The sequence below is a fragment of the Heterodontus francisci genome, chromosome 15, assembly GCF_036365525.1.
Source record: "Heterodontus francisci isolate sHetFra1 chromosome 15, sHetFra1.hap1, whole genome shotgun sequence".
Classification (NCBI taxonomy): Eukaryota; Metazoa; Chordata; class Chondrichthyes; order Heterodontiformes; family Heterodontidae; genus Heterodontus; species Heterodontus francisci.
This window is the reverse complement of record NC_090385.1, coordinates 93,220,866-93,237,069: the sequence shown is the minus strand read 5'-3', so window position 1 is coordinate 93,237,069 and position 16,204 is coordinate 93,220,866. Positions and strand designations below refer to the sequence as shown.

The 16,204-nt window shown below is 44.0% G+C and overlaps 1 protein-coding gene across 3 annotated transcripts in view; it reads left to right on the top strand.

The window, feature by feature from the left end:
• klhl13 (kelch-like family member 13) overlaps positions 1-16,204 on the top strand; it is a 297,520-nt gene that overhangs the window by 250,678 nt on the left and 30,638 nt on the right. For all 3 annotated transcript variants that reach the window (XM_068047852.1, XM_068047851.1, XM_068047853.1), the window contains one exon: positions 7,121-7,253. In XM_068047852.1, coding sequence (XP_067903953.1) covers positions 7,121-7,253 — 133 coding nt within the window. The remainder of the gene's footprint in view (positions 1-7,120; positions 7,254-16,204) is intronic.

Genomic DNA, 16,204 nt, shown 5'->3' with positions numbered 1-16,204 from the left:
CCCATAATGATTCTACTTGCTGCTCATCCGCGCCACAATCTTTCCTTGTTATTGTCCTTATGTTACCCTTTATTAGCAGGGCTATCCCATCCCCTACTCCCCACCACCACCCTCCTTTTCCATTTTGTCGGTCTTTTCAAAATGCCAGGTACACTGGACTATATAGTCCCAACCTTGGTCACAATGCAGCCACATCCCTGTAATGGCCGTTAAATCAAACCCATTTGTCTCTATTTGTGCCATTAATTTGTCGATCTTATTACAAATGCATTGTGCATTTAGATAAGCGTCTTTAATTTTAACTTGTTGCTTTTTTTTCCTATTTGACCCTATTCTTTTTGTCCCTTCCTGTCACCCTCTGCTTATCTTTGCACAAAATGCAACTCTGCTGTGTGACCTTGTCTTTTTAGATTTATAAATTTCCCCTCACTTGAACCGTTTTCCTCACCCATTTTGCTTTTTATTTTAAAGCCCTGTCTATAGCCCTAGTTATTCAATTTGACAAGGCACCGGTCACAACCCAATAGAACCAGTCCCAGTGGAACAGCTCCCTCTGTCCCCAGTAGTGGTGCCAGGGCCCCATCGATCGAAACTCCTACCTTGCACACCACTCTTTGAATCGTGTGTTCAATTCTTTGACCTGGTATGATGTCAGCTATGGCTCAGTTGGTAATATTCTCACTTCTGAGTCAGACGGTTGTGGGTTCAATTCCCACTCCAGGACTTCAGCACAAAAATCAAGGCCCACACTCCAGTGCAGTGCTGAGGGAGTACTTCATTATCTGAGTTGCTGTCTTTCGGCTGAGGCATTAAGCCTCAGTCTGCCCTCTAAGGTGGACGTAAAAGATCCCATGGCACTATTTTGAAGAAGAGCAGGAGAGTTATCCCTCAACCTACATCACAAAAATAGATTATCTGGTCATTATCACAGTGCTGTTTGTGGGAGCTTGCTGTGCTCAAATTGGCTGTCACATTTCCTATATTATAACAATGACCACACTTCAGAAGTGCTTCATTGGTTGTAAAGCACTTTGGGACGTCCTGTGATCGTAAAAAGCGCTATGTAAATACAAAACTTTTTTTTCTTTCTATGCCAATTTGCATGTGGTTCAAGTAGTAATCCAGAGAGCATTACCTCTGAGGTTCTGCTATTTAATTTGGATCCTAGCTCCCTCAGCAGAACTTCATTCCTCATTCCACCTATGTTGTTGGTTCCTATATGGACCATAACAACTGGATCCTCTCACTGCTGCTCTAAGTTCCTATCCAGCTGTGAGGAGATGCCTTTAGCCGTAATACCAAGCTGGCAATGCAACCTTCGGAACTCCAGATTTTAGATCTATGGGTGAACAAGTAAAGCTTTGTTGGTGGGTGCTAATCTAAATTATACTTGGTCCATTAATAGACACATCAGGCCTAGTTTAGGCATGAGCTGCTGCTCCTTAAATTCTATTCACAGGATACAGTACTGTTTTTAAAGGCCGATATATATACTGCCAGCTTTTCACAATACTATCACTGTGGTGTAGTTTCTGAAATTGAAAGTTGAACTGCATGCAATGAGCAGGATATTGTCTTTCTCCCCCCGCACACACCCCCACACAAAACCATTATTTCAGGAAGTGTACAAAAGACTGATTCCGACAAAAAATCTTACAACTATGTTCTAAAGAAGCTGCTAAGACCAGGTGAGAAAGGTGTCTGGAGGGTCCCTCTCAGCCTTTGCCTGCTCTTATTGTAACAGGGTTTGATTTTAAATGCAGTGTTTTGAGCTCCCCCTTGGTGAATCCTTGTTGACTGCTTTCCAATGAGAGGCAAGGAAATGAGCTTTCTTAGGTTTAAAGAAGAAAAGTGAAATTCATTAAACTTAAATTTAAACTCTAATTCGGTTAATGTCTACGGATACACGACATGCCCTCACTAGCATGCACACGTGATACATGCAAATAGGGACAGAAAAGAGCAGAAGAAAAATAGTGAAAACGTTTGAAGCAATCTCTGAAGGGTTTTGTTACGGTTTTTCGAGCTCACTGTAGAGTCCTTTTGTAGGTTGATCTTGCTTTTCATTGGGGCCCAGTATTCTTCTTAAACCTTGTTCAATGTAGGAGACTTTTCTCTCTTGGGGTTCATATATCTTCAGTGGTTTTCCGTTCCATGAGAAAGAGATGGGAGCAGGCAGAAGAGAGGTCTTCTCAGTCCAGGAGCAAACTGCTTTCTGCCAGTTCAAAGCTCTGTGGCAAGTTCAAATTCAAAAACCTCAGGTGGCCCAGTAGGTTAGTCATGTGACTAGCTGGTGTGACCATGTCCGTTTGTGTATTCGGCCATCTTAGCAGTCAACCTTGAATGCTAGCTCCTCCACCTTCAACGTCTAATAATCAAAAGTCCATTGTGGATTGAATGTGTCAGGGAATGGTCTTTTGTCCCTTTTAATCACTGTCTGTAAATATTCAAATGTTTATCCAATCAAGGGTATGGTGTTTTTTTTGTTAAAAGCAAGTTCTTTCTTTACTCCAAGAACAGTTTAAAATCAGTGTTCATATGGTGAAATTAATGTGCCTCATTATTGGCAGGTGGGAGCCTGCATGACCCCTCCACACCCAGGAAAATGAAATGCAATTTGAGAAGCGCATTTCATTAAAAGATCGAGAGAAAATTATAGGATACAGAAAGAAAAACCATGCATTTCTCTCATTCATTTCCACTCATGAATCCTAAAAATTACTAAAACGGTCTTTTCTTGGTGCCAGTGCTGCTTTAATTTCCCCCTTTTTGGCATCCCAGTAAACATGTGGTTCTTTGGTCAGTTTTTCTTCAGTTTGCCCATTGCATTGACTGCCTAGGGTCTTTGTTCCCGTTGAGGTCTTTTTTTAAAGGAGCCAGTAGTGGGCGGGTCTATCCTGAACACTCTTTGAGTGCCTTGCTGAATCACGCAAAGGTTTTTGACTTCAGGGGATGGGTGGTTCCCTTGTCCTCTGACTGTGGGGAAGGATTCTTTGTTAATCTCCCCTTTGTTCTCTGGGACATCCCTGTCTGCAGGTATGTGTACAGACCCTACTGCACTTCCCTGTGACATTTGACTAGGTGAGGCATCACCCTCATGGTTTCTCTGCCCCCTAGAGGTCTTTATTTGTCTTTGCAGGCTCCTGTAAATGCTGTTAGCAACTCTGGTGGGGTGCTTCTTGTGTCTGCATTTATGTAGGAGGATATGGGGTCTAACCTTTCAAATTTTTCGGGGTTGGCTGACCGTTCTGTAGGGTTTTTCATCTGGGATTCTTCCCGGACTTCCTTTAACCTGCCCTCTTGGTCACTTTTTCCCCTTCTCTGTCTATCCTTTTGCTAGCCGTGTGCCTACCTGCCCCATTTTGTTCTCGGCAGGAGTCCCTTACAGTTCACCAGCCCTCTGCTGGAGGGCTCTCCTAACACCGGTATAGGACTTAGGGGTGTAGGTTTCACTGTAGGTTGGGGTTCCTCTCAACCTGGCAATGTGGCAACTCCTGCAGTACTCCACTACATCTTTGTGGAGTTTTGGCCAGTCAACCTGCTGTGTTATGCGGGCTTTGGTCTTTCGTATACTGGCCATGTACAGCCACTGTAGTCTCGTGGCCCCTTAATACCTCTGTTGCACCACTAACTGGTGAACTACTGTCCACTCCTTGCTCTCAGGTCTGTGAGGAGACCTCCATTTCCTCATCAGTACCTCATTCTTTAAATAAGTAGCAATCAGGGACTCCCTCTGCTTCACTTTCAGACTGGGCAGCCTGTGCTAACTCGCAGTACTGGATCGGCTTGCTGAGCCTCAGCTAGGGAAATCCATTTAATTCATTCGCTAGGTCTCCTAAATTCCCAAAGAAAGTCTCAGCCAGGCAGATCTCATGGTCATTTGCCTTCAATATCAATGCAGTCTCCTCTGGGGGAGCTGGTTTAATCATTGCCTGATCTTCTACAAATTCAGGGAAACTGCAGGGGACCGTCTCCTGCCATTTCCCTGTCTCTCTGACCTCCTGTGGTCTTTCTTTCACTACTGAGGGGGTGGTTATCACCTTCAACCCTGCCAGATCGATACCAAGGAGCTGGTCACCCCCGTCCACAGGCAAACTAGGGACAATCCCTACGGTCACTGGTCCCGAAGCTAGGTCGCACTTCAGGTGCACCAATACCATTCACCATCATTTTGTTGTTCACTGCACTCTCTGGGGGAAAGGTCAGGCCTTTTCCCAGTAAAAGGAATCTAGTGGCACCTGTGTCCCGGAGAATCACTATGGGCTTGCTTGCCCCACTCGAGGGTTACTTTCCCTTCAGACACAAAACCTTGATAACCCTCAGGAATCCTATTAAATTTTCCTGCACATGCAATAGTAAGCTTCCTGGGTTGCATTCTTCCTGCAGTTAAAGCCACAACTTGCTCTGCTGTGCTTTCCATCAGGGTCCTGTCTTCACTGAGTAGGTGTGCCCTAATTAACCCTACCAGTTTTCTACTTTTAGTTTCCAGTATTCAGCTTTTAAATGCCCCACTTTATTACAATGGAAGCACACAGGTCTCCAGGTCTCACTCTTACTCTCAGCATCATGAAGTGGTTGAAATGAATAGTTTATATGCATTTAAAATGAAGCTAGATAAATACGAGTGAGAAAGGCTTAGAAGGATATGCTGATCGGATGAAATGAATGAAGTACAGCGGGAGGAGGCTTGTGTGGAGCATTAAAGCTGACATAGACCTGTTGGGGTGAATGGCCTGTTTCTGTACTATGAACTTGTATGTCACCTATGCTTCTGTGTAATTTTCTTGTTTATAAAGAAATCTGTTAGTTCTAGCATGAATGTAACAATCTGGCAGTGTACTTTGGGATGACATTTAGCCTGATCACAAGTTAAGAGAAATCTATTTCTTGTCCTTTCGCCTGTCCTGGGCACTGATCTCATTTGCACCAAACTTTTCCTTTTCTACTCAGCGTTTAGTTTCGTTTATCACCCTTAAAGGCAACAAATTAGTTCCTTCTATGTCCTTCTAATTCGCTCCACTCCTGCAGTGACAGATTTGTTTTCCTGCCTTTCTTGTGAATTTTCTTACCTTGCTGCAGATTATAAACTTGATATATTCCTGTTGCAGGCGATGTCATGAGGGGTGGGGTGGTCATTGTATCACTTTGAGGCCTGGTAATGCAGAAAACAAATTGAATTTGATGCCTGCTTGCTTAAAACGTCTGCCTAGTTTCAGACACATTTTACAATTTAAGATGAAAGACTATGGCCATCAGAATGAGAACGATATATTTTCTTTTTCATGGCTTTTGGGTCAAAGGGTATGGGGAGAAAGCGGGAACAGGTTACTGAGTTGGATGATCAGCCACGATCGTAATGAATGGCGGAGCAGGCTCGAAGGGCCAAATGGCCTACTCCTATTTTCTATGTTTCTATGAAAGCTTTTGCATTGGGAAATAAAACTGGCAATTTTTTTTTTAAAGAGTGCCTCACCAAGACAACTAAAACAATATATGTCCATTAAGAATGAACCTGAATAGGTTTTATCTTTCATTCAAAAATTGTTAATTTTGATGTCACATTAAAATTCGATTGCGTTTTTAACATTGCAAGTATGAAGATTACAGCATTTAATCTATTGTGTGACAGCTACATTGAATTCAGTACTCCACTTTAATACAAAATAAGTCTCTGCATGGAAAATGTTTTTAATTGTTCTTGGGATGTGGGCGATGCTGGCTGGCAAATTGCCCTGAAACTGGGTGTGGTGAACCTTTTCCTTGAACCGCTGCAGTGTTAGTCCTGATGCTCCTCCCACACAGGTGCTAGTTAGGAATGAAGGAATGGTGGTGTATGTCCAAATCAGGGCAGTATGTGACTTAAAGGGGAACTTGAGTGTGACAGCGTTTCATTGAGCTTGGAGGTGCTACTGAAGTGAGCTTGGTGAGTTGCTGCAGTTCATACAGGGAAGGTCATTGATGGAACAGCAATAGAACTTCTGCAGCAATGTCCTTGGCCTATGCTGATTGGCCTCAGAAAACGACAGCCATCTTCTATTTTGTCAGGCATGATTCCAGCTACTGGAGGGTTTTCCTCTTGCTCTCCACCACCTCTATTGAGTTCAGTTTTGCTCGGGTTTCTTGGTGCCGTACTTAGTGAATGCCGTGTTGATGTTGTGGGAAACTCATCATCTCTCTTGCCTTCACCTCATGAATCCATCGATACCTTTGGCTGGAAGCAGTTGCAAACATTTCAACCTTGTTCTTGCACTCATATGCTGAGCTCCTATCATGGTTGTAGATGGGGATATTCATGGAGCCAGCTCCTCCTATCATTTGCCTGATTGATCACGACCATTCTTGACTGGATGTGTCAGGACTATAGAACTTCGCTGATTTTGGAACCCCTTGATTTTTCTGTACCCCACTGCTTTTGGTGTTCTGCATGCAGTTAACCCAATGTTGTAGCCTCATGAGTTTGGTGCCTCATTCCAAGACATGCCTGGTGCTTCCTTCTACTTTTGTCATTGACTAGGGTTGATTTCCCGGCTTGATGCTGTTGGAAGAGTGAGGGACGTGTGTTATAAGAAAGAAGGAACTTTGATTTTGATTTTTGAACCATCATCATGCCCTCAGGAGATCTGAAATGATTCACATACGATTAATTATAATTTAGTTACGTAAGCAAATGCAGCAGCCAATGTACACATTGCAAGATCCCACAAAATAGCAAATGAGATGAAAGATCAGTTAATCTTTTGGCGCTAGTTGAAGGAGATTGTTGGCCATAACACCAGGAAAACTAATAGTTCCTGTTCAAGTGGTGCCATGTTCCTGCGTCCATCTGAACAGGCAGCAGGGACTCGCGTTTAACATCTGATAGTGCAGCATTCCCTCTGTACTGCACTGAAGTGTCAGAGCAGATTATGTGCTCAAGTCCTGGTGTGAAATTTAAGCCCACAACCTTCTGCTTAGAGGTGAGTTTGTTACAAGCTGAGCAAGCTGGTTTGTATGTTTATAATACTCATTATGGAGTGATTGTACACCACGTAGATGTATGCAGCAGATGGTGATGAAGAAAGTGTTTTTAAACTTAAATTTCACAGTTGTAACCTGATCTTGAAATATCTAAATTTTGTAGGGGTTTGACCAGCTCCGAATTGAAGGGTTACTTTGTGATGTCACCCTGGTGCCAGGAGACGGTGAAGAAGTATTTCCGGTCCATAGAGCAATGATGGCCTCAGCTAGTGACTATTTTAAGGCTATGTTCACAGGTAAGATACAAAACATGTCATAGCTCTGAAATGTAAGGAATTGTATAATCAGATGGCAACTGTGCCGGTGCTCGGACTGCCTCCTGCTTTGATGAATGTTGTCAGAATCTCCACTCTTGTATTTGCCTCCATGGTAACTTTTACAACAGGCAGGTGCAATTATGACCTAGATGGAGATGTTGCAGTGTGCACTGTTCTCTTCAAGCATTGAATGTAAAGCACTACCACCTGCATAGTTATCAACCTACCAGGAGTTGGTTCTGGAGTCTCCAGGAATTGAAGATTGATCTCCAGGGCACTGCTGCAAGCAAATCTTGGAGAAAATCATTGGGACATTTAAAAACAAAATTGTGTATTCTTCAAATCTTCTTTTGAAGATTTTCAATTATTGATTATAAAAAACATTGGAGTTGGAAAAAGGGCTGTTTGATTGAAGTTGAGAATCAATCAATCAGGGTAATGAAGAGCCTGTTAGCTTCTCAATTAGTTTATGAAGTTAGTGGGCAGTGAGGACAGGCTTGGTTCAGGAGCACTGAGGCCAGCGCCAACTGCCCATTGTACCCCCCACACATCTGAGATTGGCTGACTCATGAACTGAACCTGGAAGCCCACCTGATCTTAAAAACAAGAAATGCTGGAAATACTCAGCAGGTCTGGCAGCATCTGTGGAAAGAGAAGCAGAGTTAACGTTTCGGGTCAGTGACCCTTCTTCGGAACTGACAAATATTAGAAATGTCAAAGGTTATAAGCAAGTGAGGCGGGGGTTTGGCAAGAGATAACAAAGGAGAAGGTGTAGATTGGACAAGGCCACATAGCTGACCAAAAGGTCATGGAGCAAAGGCAAACAATATGTTAGTGGTGTGTTGAAAGACAAAGCATTAGTTAAGCTAGGGTGTTAACGGACTGAAAATTGAACAGCAGCAAATACAAACACGAAAAAAAAAACCCACCTGATCTGCCGGCTTAGTGACAATTTTACATTGCTGTCCTCTCATCACTGATTACGCAGCCTGAGGAAAGCTTTTCCCTTGTAACTATCAAAACCATTCATAAATGTCCCCTTGGCCTTCCTTGCTTCTGTGAAAATTATGTCTCAAGCCTCTTCTCAATTATAGTTTCCCATCACTGACGTCATCCTGATGAACCTGTGCTGTGTGCACTCAAGTGCTTTATTGCCCATTGTATAATGGGGTCCCCAAAAAAGCAGACAGTACTTCAGCTGCAGCCTAACCATTACCTTGTATATATGTATCATTACTTCTGTACTCTTGTACTCTATGCTCCTATTTATGAACCTTAAAATCAGTTCATGCAAGCACACACCAAAAGTTATTTCAAATGTTGTAACATTTTACAGGATTAATTCAACCTATCCATTCTGGAACTGAGCATGGATTCTGGTGTAATTTTCATGATTTTCAACAAGTTCAGATTTAATTTTTGTTAGATCACAGAAATAAAAGCCATTGTTAAACAAGCTGCTGAACATAATCATTATTGCTAAAATGAGCTGAATCACGAGTGCCATTTCCTCCAAACAGGCACCATAGTTTTTCTTGGTACCCATCACTGTAAGATAGCTCAAGCCCATTGGGTGCTCTGAGGTGTGTGACCGTCTCCAGGGGGGCTGGTTCCCCAAGTGTGCAGTGCAGATCTCATTTTAAACTGTCCTTCTATCATCATATAAATAAATCAAGTGCATTTGTCTGAATACAATCTCAATCAGGACCCAGGGTACAACTCCAAGGATTGTCCTCCAGTATCCCTGCCAAGTGACCAGTCTTCATGTGCGAGCCTGGTTTGTCAGTGAACTGTTTAACTATGGAGAGCATCGAAAAATTCACATGATACCCACATGTGTACTGTGGTGCGATAGCATAGTGGTTTTGTTAATGCACTAATAATCCAGAGGCCTGGACCAATGATTCTGAGACATGCGTTTAAATCTCTCAACAGCAGCTGGGGGAATTTAAATTCAATTAATTAAATAAAACGGGAACTAAAAACCTCATATCAGAAATGTGGACACAAAACTACCAATTGTCATGAAAACCCATCGGATTTAGTCATGTGCTTTAGGGAAGGAAATTGCCATCCTTACACGGTCTGGCCTTTATGTGAGTTCAGATCCACAGCAATGTGGTTGACTCTTAACTGCCTTTTGAAATGGCCTAGCAAGCCACTCAGTTGTCAAGGGTTATTAGGGATGGGCTTTGGCATAAAGGTATACTGTTAGGAAGGAGAGACCCTAGGAGTCTTCAACATTGACTCCTGACCCCATGAAGTTTCAAGGCATCAGGTCAAACATGGGCAAAGAAACTTTCTGCTGATTACCACCTACCGCCCTCCCTCAACCGATAAATCAACATTCCTCCATATTGAACACCATTTGGAAGAAGCATTGAGGATAGCAAGGGCACAGAATGTACTCTAGGTGGGAGACTTGAATGTCCTTTACTGAGCTGACTGAGTCCTGAAGGACATATCTGCAAAACTGGACCTGCAGCAGGTGGTGGGAGAACCAACAAGAAGGGAAAACCTACTTTACCTCGGCCTCACCAATCTACCTGTTGCAGATGCATCTGTCCATGATGGTATTGGTAGGAGTGACTGCTGCATAGTCTTTGAGGAGACAAAAGTTCCTTCTTCATGCTGAGGAAATCTTCCGTCATGTTGTGTAGCACGACCACAGTGGTAAATGGGATAGTTCAAAACAGATCTAGCAGCTCAAAACTGGGACTTTATGAGGTACTATGGGCCATCAGCAGCTACAGAATTGTATTCCACCACAATCTATAACCTCATGGACCAGCCTACCCCTCACTCTACCATTATCGGGCGGCACAGTGGCGCAGTGGTTAGCACCGCAGCCTCACAGCTCCAGTGACCCAGGTTCAATTCTAGGTACTGCCTGTGTAGAGTTTGCAAGTTCTCCCTATGTCTGCGTGGGTTTCCTCCGGGTGCTCCGGTTTCCTCCCACAGCCAAAAGACTTGCAGGTTGATAGGTAAATTGGTCATTATAAATTGCCCCTAGTATAGGTAGGTGGTAGGGAAATATAGGGACAGGTGAGGATGTGGTAGGAATATGGGATTAGTGTAGGATTAGTATAAATGGGTGGTTAATGGTCAGCACAGACTCGGTGGGCTGAAGGGCCTGTTTCAGTGCTGTATATCTAAATTACATGGGTAAGGCTTCCACTGCTATGTCCAGACTGGCCAAGAGAGTGTGGGAAAATGGCGCACTGACACGGAACACAAAAGTCCGAGTGTATCAGGCCTGTGTCCTCAGTACCTTGCTCTACGGCAGCGAGGCCTGGACAACGTATGCCAGCCAAGAGCGACGTCTCAATTCATTCCATCTTCGCTGCCTTCGGAGAATACTTGGCATCAGGTGGCAGGACTATATCTCCAACACAGAAGTCCTTGAAGCGGCCAACACCCCCAGCTTATACACACTACTGAGTCAGCGGCGCTTGAGATGGCTTGGCCATGTGAGCCGCATGGAAGATGGCAGGATCCCCAAAGACACATTGTACAGCGAGCTCGCCACTGGTATCAGACCCACCGGCCGTCCATGTCTCCGTTATAAAGACGTCTGCAAACGCGACATGAAATCGTGTGACATTGATCACAAGTCGTGGGAGTCAGTTGCCAGCATTCGCCAGAGCTGGCGGGCAGCCATAAAGACAGGGCTAAATTGTGGCGAGTCGAAGAGACTTAGTAGTTGGCAGGAAAAAAGACAGAGGCGCAAGGGGAGAGCCAACTGTGCAACAGCCCCAACAAACAAATTTCTCTGCAGCACCTGTGGAAGAGCCTGTCACTCCAGAATTGGCCTTTATAGCCACTCCAGGCGCTGCTTCACAAACCACTGACCACCTCCAGGCGCGTATCCATTGTCTCTCGAGATAAGGAGGCCCAAAAGAAAGAATATCTAAATCTAAAAAAAAATCTAAATTATCATCAAGCCAGGGGATCAACCCTGGTTCAGTGAATGGTGTAGAAGAGCATGCTAGGAGCATCATCAGGTATATTTTAAAAAATGAGGTGCCAACCTGGTAAAGCTATAAGACAGGACTTGCATGCATGCTATCGACACATGTAAGCAACCCCACAATTGACAGATCAGACCAAGGCTCTGCAATCCTGCCACCTCCAGTTGTGAATGGTGGTGGATAAATAAACAATGGGAGGAGGAGATGCAATGAACATTCCCATCCTCAATGATTGTAGAGCCCAGCACATGAGGCTGAAGTACTTGTAACCATCCTCAGTCAGAAGTGCCAATTGGATGATCCATCTCTGCTCCTCCTGAGGCCCACCATCATTACAGAAGCCAGTCTTTAGCCAAGTCGATTCACTCTACATGGTATCAAGAAATGGCTGAGTGCACTGGATACAGCAAAACCTATGGGTCTAGACAATATCCTGGCCAAAGTGTTAAAGGCTTGTGCTCCAGAAACTCTGTTCTAGCTGTGTTTCTAGCAAAGCTGTTCAGTACAGCTACAACACTGGCACCTATCCGACGAAGTGGAAAATTGCCCAGGTATGTCCTGTACACAAAAAGCGAGAAAAAGCCAATCCGGCCATTTACTGCCCCATCAGCCTACTGTCAGTCATCAGCGAAATATCATCAGCATTCTATCAAGTGGTTCTCATTCACCAGTAACCAATAACTCACCATCAACATCCTGGGGGTTACCATTGACCAGAAACTTAACTGGACCAACCTTCTAAATACTGTGGCTACAAGAGCAGGTCAGAGACTGGGAATTCTGTGGGAGGTAACTCACCTCCTGACTGCCCAAAGCCTGTCTACCATCTACAACGCAGAAGTCAGGTGTGTGATGGAATACTCTCCACTTGCCTGGATGAGAGCAGCTGCAACAACACGCAAGAAACTCAACACTATCCAGGGCAAAGCAACCCACTTGATTGGCACCCTAACCACCAGCTTAAATCTTCACACCCTGCAGCACCAGCACCCAGTGGCAACAGTGTGTACCATATTGTGTGCATGAATTACAACAATTATTCATTCCTGTCTGGTGCAAAAATAAAACCGGAAAGATGGCTCAACCGTGGCTTACAAAAGATATTAGGGATAGTATTAGATCTAAAGAGGAAGCATATAAAATTGCCAGAAAAAACAGCAAGTCTGAGGATTGGGAGCAGTTTAGAATTCAGCAAAGGAGGACAAAGAGGTTAAGTAAGCAGGGGAAAATAGAGTATGAGAGTAAACTTGCAGGGAACATAGAAACTGACTGTAAAAGCTTCTATAAATATGTGAAGAGAAAAAGATTAGTGAAGACAAATGTAGGTCCCTTACAGTCAGAAACAGGGAAACAAAGAAAGGGTGGAACAATTAAACACATACTTTGGTTCTGTCTTCAAAAAGGAGGACACAAATGACCTCCCAGGAATGTAAGGGAACCAAGGGTCTAATGAGAGGGAGGAACTGAAGAAAATCAGTATGAGTAAAGAAAAAATAGTGCTAGGGAAATTAATGGGGTTAAAGGCTGACATTCCCAGGGCTGCTAATCTACATCCCAGAGTACTAAAGGAAGTGGCCCTGGAAATAGTGGATGCACTGGTGGTCATCTTCCAAAATTCTGTAGACTCTGGAGCAGTTCCTACAGATTGGAGGGTGGCAAATGTAACCCCACTATTTAAAAAAGGAGGGAGAGAAAAAACAGGGAATTACAGACCAATTAGCCTTACATCAGTAGTGGGGAAAATGCTAGAGTCTATTATAAAGGATGTGATAGCAGAGCACCTGGAAGGCATAAATGGGATTGGACAAAGTCAGCATGGGTTTACGAAAGGGAAATCATGCTTAACAAATCGACTGGAGTTTTTTGAGGATGTAACCAGTAGAATAGATAAGGGAGAACCAGTGGATGTGGTGTATTTGGATTTTCAGAGGGCTTTTGATAAGGTTCCACATAAGAAGTTGGTGTGCAAAATTGGAACACATGGGATTGGGGTTAATATACTGGCATGGATTGAGAGTTGATTGACAGACAGGAAACAGAGAGTAGGAATAAACGTGTCTTTTTCTGGGTGACAGGCTGTGACTAGTGGGGTACCGCAGGGATCAGTGCTTGGGCCTCAGTTATTCGCAATATATCTTAATGACTTGGATGAGGGAACTAAATGTAACATTTCCAAGTTTGCAGACAACACAAAGCTGGGGGTGAATGTGAGCTATGAGGAGGGTGCAAAGAGGCTCCAATGTGATTTGGACGAGTTGGGTGAGTGGGCAAATACACAGCAGATGTAGTATAGCGTGGATAAATGTGAGGTTATCCACTTTGGTTGTAAAAACAGAAAGGCAGATTATTATCTGAATGGTGATAGATTGGGAAAGGGGGAGGTGCAACGAGACCTGGGCGTCCTTGTACACCAGTCGCTGAAAGCAAGCATTCTGGTGCAGGAAGCAATTAGGAAGACGAATGGTATGTTGGCCTTCATTGCAAGAGAATTTGAGTACAGGAGCAAGGATGTCTTACTGCAGTTATACAGGACCTTGGTGAGACTACATCTGGAGTATTGTGTGCAGTTTTGGTCTCCCTATCTGAGGAAGGATGTTCTTGCCTTGGAGGGAGTGCAAAGAAGATTTACTAGACTGATTCTTGGGATGGCAGGATTAACGTATGAGGAGAGATTGGGGTAACTAGGCCTATATTCACTAGAGTTTAGAAGAATGAGAGGGGATCTCATAGAAACCTATAAAATTCTAACAGGACTAGACAGCCTAGATGCAGGGAGGATGTTCCCGATGGCTGGGTAGTCCAGAACCATGGGTCACAGTCTCAGGATACAGGGTATGCCATTTAGAACCGAGATGAGGAGATATTTCTTCACTCAGAGGGTGGTGAACCTGTGGAATTCTCTACCGCAGAAGGCAATGGAGGCCAAGTCATTAAATATATTCAAGAAGGAGATAGATATATTTCTTAATGCCAAAGGGATCAAGGGATATGGGGAGAAAGGGGGAATAGGGTACTGAATTAGACGATCCGCCATGATCTTTGTTGAATGGCGGAGCAGGCCCGATGGGCCGAATGGCCTACTACTGCTCCTATTTTCTATGTTTCTATGTGCAAAATGCACTGCAGCAACGCTCAAGGGCTCCTTCAACCGAACCTTCCAAAGCCACAACCTCTACCAGCTAGAAGGACAAGGGCAGCAGTCGCATGGGAACACCACCGCCTGCAAGTTCCCCTCCAAGCCACACACCATCCTAACTTGGCACTATATTGCCGATCCTTCAGTGTCCCTGGAACAAAACCCTGGAATTCCGTTCCTAACAGCACTGTGGGTGTACCTATACTAGATGGACTGCAGCGGTTCAAGAAGGCAGTTCACCGCCACTCATGGATGGCAAATGCTGGCCTTGACAGTGACACTCACAGCCCGTGAAAATAATTTTTTTTTTAAATGGCTCACCAATGCTCAGTTTGGGTTCTGTCAGAATGACTCAGCTCCTCATTACAGCCTTGGTCCAACGATGGATAAAAGAGCTGAATTCCAGAGGTGAGGTGACATTGATTGCCCTTGACACCAAGACAGCATTTGACTGAAGCAATGCCTAAGGACACTAGCAACAGGTATAAATTTTTCCAGTGGACGTGTCTTCTTCATAATGACATTAACAAATGCATATGAAAGCCAGAGTTTGTTTGCTCCATGGTCAATGAATGGTGGAAAGGTGGTTTATGTGATTTGATTTTTAAACCTCATAACATTTTATTTTGACTCTGACCTATTTGGCTGTGGCATCAAGGAGCCCCAGTAAAATTGAACTTGCTGGGAATCACATGAAAGCTCTTAAATGAGCAAAATACTACAGATGCTGGAACTCTGAACTGAGAACAGAAAGTGACAGAAATACTCAGCAGGTCTGGCAACATCTGGGTAGAGAGAAACAGAGTTAACGTTTCTGGTCTGTGACCCTTCATCAGAACAGGAAAACGTTTCACTGGCTGGAGTCATACTTAGTTCAAAGGAAGGTGGTTGTGGTTGTTGGTGGCCGATCATCTTTTTGCAGGAGTTCTTCAGGGCAGTATGCTAGGTCCAACTATCTTCAGCTGCAACATCAATGGCCTTCCCTCCATCATAAGTTCAGAAATGGGGATCTTCACTGATAATTGCAGAGTGTTCAGTACCATTCGCAGCTCCTCAGATACAGTTTGAGCCTGTATGCAGCAATATCTGGGCAACATACAAGCATGGGCTGATGAATGGCAAGAAGCATTCATGCCACAGGCAATGAGCATCTCCATCAAGAGTGAGTCTAAACATCATCTCATTGCATTCAATGGCATTACCATGGTCGAATCCCCTCCATGAACATCCTGGGAAGTGGGGGGGTTGTCACTGTTGCCCAAGAACTTAACTGGATCTGCCACACAAGAACCGGTCAATGCTGGGTCTTCTAACTAACTTGTTGGAGTGTTTTGATGAGGTAACAGAGAGGGTTGATGAGGGTAATACTGTTGATGTAGTGTACATGGATTTCCAAAAGGCATTGATGAAATGACACACAACAGACATATGAGCAAAGTTATAGCTCATGGAATAAGAGGGACAGTAGCAACATGGATGCGAAATTGGTTGAGTGACAGGAAGGAGAGAGTAGAGGTTAATGGATGTTTTTTGGACTGGAGGAAGGTTTGTCGTGGAGTGCCCCAGTCAGTGTTAGGACTCTTGCTCTTCCTGATATTTATGACCCAGACCTTGGAGAATAGGGCACAATTTCAAAATTTTCAGATGATACGAAACTTGAAAGCATTGAGAACTGTGAGGAGGATCATATAGAACTTAAAAAGGACATAGACAGGCTGGTGGATTAGGTGGATAAGTGGCAGATGAAATTTAATGCAGAGAGGTGTGAATTGATTCATTTTGGTAGGTAGAGCGCAAGAGACAATATAAACTAAAGGGCACAA